The sequence below is a fragment of the Halyomorpha halys genome, unplaced genomic scaffold (genome assembly GCF_000696795.3).
Source record: "Halyomorpha halys isolate HHAL.00 unplaced genomic scaffold, Hhal_1.1 Scaffold624.1, whole genome shotgun sequence".
Classification (NCBI taxonomy): Eukaryota; Metazoa; Arthropoda; class Insecta; order Hemiptera; family Pentatomidae; genus Halyomorpha; species Halyomorpha halys.
In genome coordinates this window covers 776,699-787,125 of record NW_027106861.1, presented here as the reverse complement: position 1 = coordinate 787,125, position 10,427 = coordinate 776,699, and the positions used below count along the sequence as shown (strand labels likewise).

Here is a 10,427-nt window from a genome sequence, read left to right as displayed (position 1 = left end):
TAAATATTTGATTAAACCTTGATACCATTTAGCATATGTAGGAAAATTAGATTTTATATAAAATAAATAAACACAAAAAATATAGCAATTACTGAAACATAATACTTACTGACAAGTCATCCTGGGACAAAAACCCAGACAAACTACCAGATCCATACTGTATGGCAAATTTTCTTCCATCTTTTTTATATGTACTTGATTTGGTACCATCATATTTACGATGCACCCCTGAATATAAAAATAAAGTCTATCAAAATATATCATGTATGAACAAGGATTTAGAAGCTAATACAGATAGATCAATAAAAATTTGCAATTGAAAAAATAAATAAATTATATTTTATATATTTTGGAGAGGAGTGGTACTAGAAGAGGACACCAGCCTGCATGATCATTTCCCTTTTCAGATCCAAAGGAACCTAAGCTAATATTTTTTAAACCATTCCAAGGTACAGTATTTTAACATTTTATTACAAGCTCCGGATCCTGAGGCCAGGTAGAAAATTCTCAGGAAAGTTTCTATTATCAACTCTAAATTCTATCCTTATTACTATAATATAGTACTTAACTTATAGCATATATATTACAACCTTTATCTTTCAAGATTCTATCTTTGCTATAGTCTACAAAAAAGCCTTAGTTCATCTGTAAAATAAATTTCCCTTTCACTGCTTATCTTTTGACTTCACAGCTGCCTGAAGACAAAAGCAGAGAAGTCTAGCTCTTAAGTTTTTTTTTGTTTTTTGTGGTTTTTTTTCTTAAGTTTTTGACCAGGCAGCTAAAGGGACAAGCTCTTTGGCAATTTTACATAGCACTAGCAGACAGCAACTACTACCACCGGAAGCCTTTATTTATTCTGAACGAGATGAATAGCTGCAGGAAAATATTTTCTTCTTTCAACTACTTTGGACAACCACAAGTCTGCATTGTAAGACAGAAGTCAATTTCTCCAAGCTTTACCACTTCAATCTTATCATACCTTAGTAACTCTGTTGGATTTATATTTAATGTGCATTCTAAATTTAATGTTATATTATTTTCCTTTAATCATATACAACCAACTATTCTTTCTTTTTTTGATCTTAAATATTGATTTGAGTATTTATATAGGTTTCTTTTTATTTAATTTAATAAAGAAGATGCTATTTTTTGTTAATTAAAGGAGATTTATCTTCATTGCTTCCTTCCATTGTTTAATGTGCTTTATTTTATCAGTTAATTTAAATAATAATTTTCCAGAGACCTAAGTACTGTTCACAGAATAAATTTAACTAACAATAAACCTTTCTGATAAGAAAAAAATTACTAATTTTTTTTTAAACCAAAAAAAATTGAAATGTTTTATTGTACAACCGGTCTTTTACATATTATATGAGGGCTGTCCAGAAAGTAACAGACGTTTTGAAATTAATAATTCACATATTGAAAAAGTCAGCTATTTTTCTATATAATCCCCATTCAAATTAAGACATTTATCATACCGTGGCACAAATTTTTCAATACCTTCTCTGTTGAAATCTGCTACCTGCAATTTCAACCACTGGTTTACACCGGCATGTAGTTCAGTGTCAGTATCAAAGTATTTTTTACTGAGCCATTTTTTCATCGCTGGGAAGAGGTGGTAATCACTCGGCACAAAATCCGGGCTGTATGGTGGATGGTCAAACACCTCCCATCCAAGAGAGCCCGAGTACGATTGGCGATGTATGGACGTGCATTGTCGTGAAAAAACAACACCTTGGTGCTAAGTATTCCTCGACGTTTCACAATACCCCTCTGACAATACCTTTGTTACTCCACATTCCAGAAAATTAACGAGAAGCACTCCCTTGGAGGCCCAAAACACAGTAGCCATGACCTTTCTTGCTGACAGCGTTTGCAATCACTTCCAAGGTTTCTTGGGAGAATGTGTGTATGCCCATTCCATCGAGCGCTGTTTTGTTTCACAGTTGACATGCTTCACCCAAGTCTCGTCCCCAGTTACGATATGATCCAGAACTGTATTACCATTTGTGCTGTATTCAGTGCTGCAGCCAGTCTCTGTTTCTTATGGTCTTCCATTAGGATTTTCAGAACTCACCGTGCATAAAATTTGTGGTAACCAAGCTTCTCCACTCCACCACAATTTGATGCACCAAATTCAGTGAACTTTGGGGAAAGTGTTCCAACAGTTCTGTAATTCGTAAAAACAAAGTTTGTCATTGATTTCCATTGCCATGTCATCAATCACAAGGTTAGACCTTATATCAGCATCAGCACTGCGGTCCTCGTTGTGAACACTGGTATGGCCATTTTTAAAATCAATGCACTATTGCCTCACTCGGCTTTCACTCATTATCCCCTGCCCGTAAACATCACAAAGCTGATGATAAATTTCAATTGACCTGTTGTTTGGAGCCAACAAAAACCGAATCACAGACCGCACTGCACAAGTGGCGGGATTTTCTATTGCAGGGCACATTTTGACAACTCACAGAGAGCAAAGTCAGGAACACACAGTCCTTATGCTACAACAGCTGGATACGTACTGAATATGGAACGTTCGGACACCAAGATGGCGGATCCACCCCCACCCATCACCACGATAGGCCAAAACATCTGGTACTTTTTGGACAGCCTCCACACAATATAATATATAACTAAAATAACTATTAAAACTGTTTAACTTTCATTTTTTACAGTAGTTTTTCCCTAATAAGTGTTAATTAAATAGATTGATTATCCTTTGATATAATTAGAGAGAAATTATATTTCAACTCTAGTTCCCTCCCCAAAGTAAAGTAAAACCCTTGATATATGTAATGTACTTACTACTTGTAATCGATCGTTTTTATTTAAAAAACAAACAATGGTCATTTTATACTTCCACTGACAAGGGCCCCCTTAGGAGTTCATTTATCTCATTTAGTAAGCGAAACTGACTGTTGTGATTAATGTAAAGCTAAGAATGTGAAGAGAAAAAACTGTTTTTGATATATTTTATAGCACTAGGTAGATCCCACCTATCAAATTCTACTTACTTGATAAATATAGGAGCATTTCACCAAATTTTAAATATTTCCTCAGGTCAACAATTGAGTTTACTTTCGACTACCATGGGCATAACTTCTTCTTCCATAATGCAACTCAATTTAATATTTAAATTGAATTGCCACCAATCAAATCAAAACTTATACTATTTGACAGTCATAAGGTAGATGAACTATTATTTCCATAGAATTATAGCTATAATTTACTTTGCTGCTTCAACAGAAATCCTTGTCACAACATTTTTTATTTTAGGTTATTATTTTTATTTAAATTATGTTCAATACAATGTAAGTATTAAAGCCCTAGAAAGTTAATAATTTTTTAGTTCTTGGAAGCATAATGCACTTACCTTGTGTTTGAAAAAAATAGTCATAAAACAAATATCAATTGTCATACTTACAACAAGCAATATTAACTAGTGAGCATTTTTTTGAGGGTACCCATAAGTTTGACGAGCCTGTGTCAAATACAACCCTAAAAGATTGAGGAGGAGATCCAAGGGTAATAGCTCCATAGTACTGGGCCTGAAAATACAAAAATTATTTAACAAAAAAAATCAATTATTGTTGAAAATTTAAACTCTCCCTTCCAAGCAAAAAATGCAATTTCTTAACAACCAATTGAAGAAAACATTTTTAGCAAAATAGTTTTGAACAATCGTTAATTACTTTTCAAACGATAAGACACTATTATTATTTTTGTATGCCTCACCAAACTTTAAATATTTACTACTTGATCATAGAAATAAATTGTGTGTATAATTTTCATTTCAGCTGTTGATTTTCTTTCCATATTACTTATTATCAAGTTAAAAAAATTTCAAGCCATTCTGAAGTATAAAATCTGTAAGAATTCAAATATTCTCTAAGACAAATCATAACAATAAAAATAGATTTCTTTCTTAGCATTTTTAGTTATATTAGGGTACACCACAATTGCATATAATTTCATTTTTGTACAAAATCCTATCTTACAATTACCACTTACTAATTACAATATTTAAACTAATAATTATTATTACTCTTCTCTTCTGTCCCCACCCGAATTTCCAGAATTAGGCTCGGTCTTATCATACCTTTAAAACATTTACTAATAACAATTAAAGCAGTATTTGAAAAAAAAAATGAGTTAAATTGAGCAGCATTGAAAAAGTGGCCAAAACTTGATATCAGCATATCCATCGTTAACCCATGGAAATCCAAAGTAAATCATTGGAAAGAATGAACTTTGTTTTGCAATGGATCTTTGCATTTTAGAGCCCCTTGAAACAAAAAATCTCTTAAAAGATTAAAGATTCGGTCATTTCATATAAAATCTTCATTCTTATTATTTATGAGATTAGTGGACTTTTGTTGTTTATGTATACAGATGATAATGAGCCGTAATTAATCCTCTCTCGGTTTAGTAATAATAACTATCATTTCAATTGATTGCACATTGTTTAGTATACCATCAAATGTGACCATGGAGATGCGAGATTTACAAATAATTTTTTTTATGAGTTTAAACTTCAACACTCAGCAGCCCAAGCTACAAAAACATTACCATGGTGTTCTGGAAGGGTGTTGTAACTAACGGACCATTCGTCAATGACTTGAAACATTTTTGGCTGTTGACACAGATTTAGATAACCAACCTAGAGGAAGGCCCCACCAGCAGTGGATGACAATTAACTTAGGCTTACTGTGTAAGAAAACCCTTACCAAGCAGTAAAAAGACTTGCGGCATAGCTGAAAACAAGTGTATCGACAATTTCTCGACATTTAAAGACCATCGGTAAAGTAAATAAGGTAGATTTATAAGTACCTCATGAACTTAATCAGAGTAAAGCCACTGAAGTGATATAAGACACGCATTCCACTGCTCACTAGGCAAAAAAATAAGTCTTTTCTCGAAAGGATAATCACATGTGATGAAAATTGGATTGTATATTACAACAGGCATTGATCAATTCAGTGATTAAATATCGACAAAAGACCAGAGCACATGCCAAAACCAAATTTGCATCCAAAGAAATTATTGGCTTCTGTGTGGTAGTCAATGGCAGTCAATGAATCCATTTCTCCTTTTTGCCCATCACATCCACATTATACTGCAGTAATATTGACATAATGCATCAAAAATTTGTCAAAAAAGAACCTGCATTGGTTAATCGGAAGGGACCTTTACTCTAGCACAAGAACCTCAGACCTCATGTTTCACTACGGACAATGAAAAAACTTAACGAGATTTGATATAAAGTCCTTCCGCACCCACCTTATTCGCTTAACTTATTTCCAACATATTTCCATCTGTTCAGAAATTTGGACAACTTTCCAGGTAAAATGTTTGAAAAAAAAACTCTCAAGTCAACAAAGCATTTTCTGACTTCATTTCTTACGAAACCCTGAATTTTTCATCATTCTGAAATTGAAAATGAAAAAAAAAAACTCATTGGGGAAAATGTATAGAAAATGAGGCTAAATATTTTGAATAAAAAAGTTTTGATTTCATTAAGTTGTTTTACAAAACCTTTTCTATGAAAACCGACATTTCATATGAAACGATCCAATATTAGTCCATCAAGTCTAAAGAATAAGATATACTAAAATATTGGCGAAATACGGGAACCTGGCAAAGTTCCTATTATTAAATGATTTAGTCCTATTATCAGAGATACTGGGACTTGGTAGAGTTCCTATTATTAAATGATTTAGTTCTGTTACTAGAAATATTTGGACCTAGTAAAGTTCCTATTATTAGATGATTTACTCCTATTATCAGAAATACTGGGACATGGTAGAGTTCCTATTATTAAATGATATAGTTCTGTTACTAGAAATACCGGGACCTGGTAGATCTCCAATCATTAGATGATTTAGTTCTGTTATGAGCCTATTAATCAATTGTAATTCCTATTCCTTTAAAAAAAATTTTTTTCAATAAATACAAGTTCTAGAAGAATTTATAGTTTAAAATTACCAAGTATGGTGGGATATCATCATAAGGTTATGATTTAGATTAAATGCACTCTGATTTTTTATTTCAAAGCAATTTTTCTAAATTATAGACTTACACATAACAAACACCTTTTTTAAGGGGACAACATCAGTATTATTTTAATAATTGTGTCAATTACTTCTCATAGCATAGAAAGAATACTTATAGCTTTGCAGCTTCTAAGAACTTTATTGTTTAATTTTTACTATTTAATACATTGACTGCCCACTACTTGTAGTTGGCGTTCTTGCCTAGGACATCTACTATGAATTATGTTATTGTTTTAATACTTTAAAGCAACCAACAATGTAATATTTAACAACTGAAACTATGAGTAACCTCATAGTGGGCAGTCAAGATGTTAAAAACATTTTCTAATTTTTTATCTTCCTTGAAATACCTGCTACACTTTCATTAACAAACTCAAAAGATTAACAAAAACCAAGAAAACTTTCAATAACCATAGTTATTGAAAATAAACAAATAACTTTAAATTTCAATGTTTTGCCAAACAAGACTTCAGAATATGCTGAAGAAATAAATACGGTACCACAGACTGAAGCAGAAATATGGTTCAATTGGAAATGTTGGAGTTTTAATAGTCAAACATATAAATACAATACACAAAATAATAATAAAAAGCCTTTGGTGCAATTACCTTTTACTTCATACAAGTTTTAGTAAAACAGATGATAAGATAGATTAAAATGCTAATGATCTTCTTCAGATAATAAATATTTATAAAATAAATAAATAGATAAAACCAACTTTGAGAGGGCACTTCTACCTAATTGATTATTTTTAAAAGTGAAGTCTTGCTAAATCATTGAATTTGGCAATAGTATTAAGACAATTAAAGAACAAATATTAAATGAAAAATAATAACATAACAGAAATAAAAGAAAAATTTAAGGCCATTAATAATATAATTAAATTGTCTTCAATCTAAACTGCATAGTCATGATAATTTCTGATAAAGAGAATACTTAGTAAATAATTATTTTATATACATAACTTAGCATTCTAAAAAAGGATGTGTCGCAAGAACATTCTTTGAATTGAATGTATGACATTATTTAACTAAAGTATGTATTTATTTCAGTAGATACTCATTAATTCAACATTTTGATGAGAAGTATACCTCCAAGTCATAATAAATCTGTAGTCAGCGTGAAGAAGTTGATAACTTGTTAAATCGTTAACTCAACTTATCAACATCCTTGTGGTAGGTAGGGAAATAAAATGAATCCACATCATAACCATTATGAACATTAATGATACAAATAGAAACTATTCAATTAATTATTTAGTCAAACATCAATATAGTAAACTATCATTCATTTTAGTAAAATGTATCAACATAGACATTGTACTATTTTTAGATGTTATAATACAAATGCCTATAAAGCAAAATATCATACATTCAAATTTGAGGTTAAATCAACAATATCTTCAGCCATCCTAATATATGGACAATTAGCATCAACAAATATTGACCTACAGCTTAATAAGACAATATTATAAAAATTAATATTTACATCAAGATAATTTGATAATGGTTCTGGAAAAGGCCCATTTATTCCATACTTGAAGGTAATTTGTTTCACTGAAGTCCCAGAATCTTGAAATACTCGTCTGGCACTTTCGAATTTCGTTAGTGGTACTCTGAAATTAATAGGTCCATTAAAAAAAAAGTTTTAGACATAAGTACATACAAATAAAACTAATAATATACCTGACTAATTTGTTATCACTTAGAACAAGAGATATTAATAATACTAAGCAAAAGATTAAATATGTTAACTTAATTGCTTTTATCTTGCCCATTGTAGTTTGACAATGAACAGAAGAAGTTATAACCGCCTGAACCGATAATTCAACTGGCTTATCAGCTGTCCTTGACATAGGTCAGGGAGCAAAGTTCAACAAATAGACCTTGATCAAAACTAAAAGTTCCAAATAACATGGAAAACTACATACATGTTCTCTTTAAATATATTTAAGTGAACTGATAGTAATATTTACATACATATTAGGTATGTGTTTATATCAACTGTTATATTTTATATTGGATGTATTCTAGAGAGATAGTATCCAAGGGCCAAGGGTACCATTTAACATTAGCTCCTACATTAATGATCGGAAATTTGACCGCGGAGTTAATCAGAAGTGGTACCAATCCTGAACTGGTACCAATCCTGAACTGGTACCAACCCCGCAACAAACTGTTCTTAAGTTCTCTAGGTAAAGACAACTATTTCAGGTCACCAATCATTAACAAATGCAGCTTAAATTTGACAAAAAAAATTGACCGTGGGCATATAAGATTATCTACATGTATAGAACTTGTATGTGCTATTTCAAATCTTTAACTAAACGTCTCCGATTCCCGCCAAGATGGCCTCCATTTGGCGATAAAATGCGAGGGGAGCACAGGTTTTTCATTAATCCCAGTGGAGCAACCCTTCTCTGTACTCTTCGCCCAGCGGCTCCTGGGCCGATTCCTATGACACAAAAAACATACACCAACTCCGGTTTGTCCCCGACTTTCAGAACACGATAGTCCCAATTTTGACTTCCCCCATCACGTCTCGAAGATTTAGGTTGTACCAAGAAACCCTTGTCCCTTTCTATGCGTACCTGGACTTACTTCCAAATGACCGCACTGTTATTGACGATTTAGTCCCCCGCAATTTCTGTCACTCTGAAATCTCTGCGACATCCTCGGCGGCCGAAAAGTACCTTGAACGGCGAGACATTCTTGACGGCGTGGATCGGTAACTGACTTCATCTCGTGGGTTCACCGTTGGGTAAAATATGAGATATACGGAAGAAGTTTAAATACCAGGAGGCTGACTGGAGTCAGTTTAATGTGGAGGTAGGCCATAGGCAACAACAAGGACCGAAGAAGCAAATGTTTCACTTCACGACAACAATCGTCGAGTGTGTGCGTACATCCATCCAGAAGCTCCTATTTCACACCATGGCTCTCATCGAAAATTGGCGGAACATGAACTAAGTATTACCAGACCAGAGGTCCGAAGAAGGCTCTTAACGCAGTAACCATCCAGGTCGAGAATCTCCTGCACCAGTGGAAGACCACGACTAGGCATGATCTCTACGGGTCATGCATTGTGATTATCGGAAATCCTAGAAAGTAACCAAAGCGGCAATCAAGAAGACAATCATACCGCATCAACAATCTCACCACTCTGGCTCTCTCTACCTGTCTTATACTTCAGGCATAAAAGAGTATCCTATTATAGAGGGATCATCTGTTCACACATCTCTCCGATGGTAATCAGCACCTGCTTCAACGATTTCGAGACACAATTCTTTGGGAGGAGGTGAGAACAATACCATCGAAACAAAAGAAGGGCTCCCCGGATTTTGTTGTCTCCACCAACAAGATCTAGTCTTGGAGTTAATAAAGCAGCGATGCGTCAAATTCTTGGATTCACTTCAATTTCTATCCAACTCTCTCTTTCAAAAACTGGCACCAGCTCCACTTCCAGTGCAGTGGCAGAAGGTTGTAGGGGTTAGTCTTCGTTGTAAAAACAGAAAACTGACGTCTGCCCCACTACTAGTCAAATGTCCCAAAAACAAAAAAAATAATAATATACTGATATGTATGAGAGACGCCAGCTTAAAATTTGGATATATTGTAAGTTCTTTTGTTGGCATGTCATACCTGATAAGGGGTCATACCAAAGGAACTGCCTCGCTTGGGTCATTGACCCTGGCGACTAAACATTAAAAGTAATAAATAAATATATATATATACATACATACATAGATACCAGCTGTGACCAGGGAGGTACTTAGACATTAGATACATTACATTATACAGTCCTTATCTCACACCTGGGCACACTAAAATCCCGGGCCAAAGGAGACGACCACTGTCAAAGAGGAAAGCCACCTCAATTCAGGAAGTTTGAAGTTCAAAAGAGTGGAATAGATTTATCATGCTCTCTATATATACTACACATATTACCATACTATGCATATATTATTCTTGCTAATGTATATATGATTGTAAATATAAAATATGCAACAAAGACTTTATTTTATAACTAAAAATCCCTGCTTGCCACCTCATAAAAATAGCATAGTAAACACGACACCGTTGGAGAACTCCAATGAGACAAATTGGATTCATAACTAGCATAACATAGAAGGGGATCTTTGGTATCTAGTAAATATGTTGCATACACTTGCAGTCGGTTCCCATCAGAAACCGTTAGAGATAGATAATACAAATACATAATATCACTACATGAATATATGAATAAATTCCATATAAATGTGTAAGGGGAACCCCTAGTCGGCCTTAGAACCACTGAAGCCCTGTACACGGCAATACTATGTAAATACCCTGCAAAATATTACCCGCACACAGGGGAACCATCCATCTT

The 10,427-nt window shown here is 33.5% G+C and overlaps 1 protein-coding gene across 1 annotated transcript in view; it reads right to left on the bottom strand.

The window, feature by feature from the left end:
• The window catches only part of cathD (cathepsin D), a 17,022-nt gene extending 9,093 nt beyond the window's left edge, over positions 1–7,929 (bottom strand). The window contains exons 1-4 of the mRNA XM_014427118.2: positions 7,745–7,929; positions 7,548–7,674; positions 3,431–3,554; positions 110–228 (exon numbers count right to left, since the gene is read on the bottom strand). Of these exons, the coding sequence (XP_014282604.1) occupies positions 110–228; positions 3,431–3,554; positions 7,548–7,674; positions 7,745–7,914 (540 nt within the window). The 5' untranslated portion in view covers positions 7,915–7,929. The remainder of the gene's footprint in view (positions 1–109; positions 229–3,430; positions 3,555–7,547; positions 7,675–7,744) is intronic.
• Between the last annotated feature and the right edge of the window lie 2,498 nt (positions 7,930–10,427).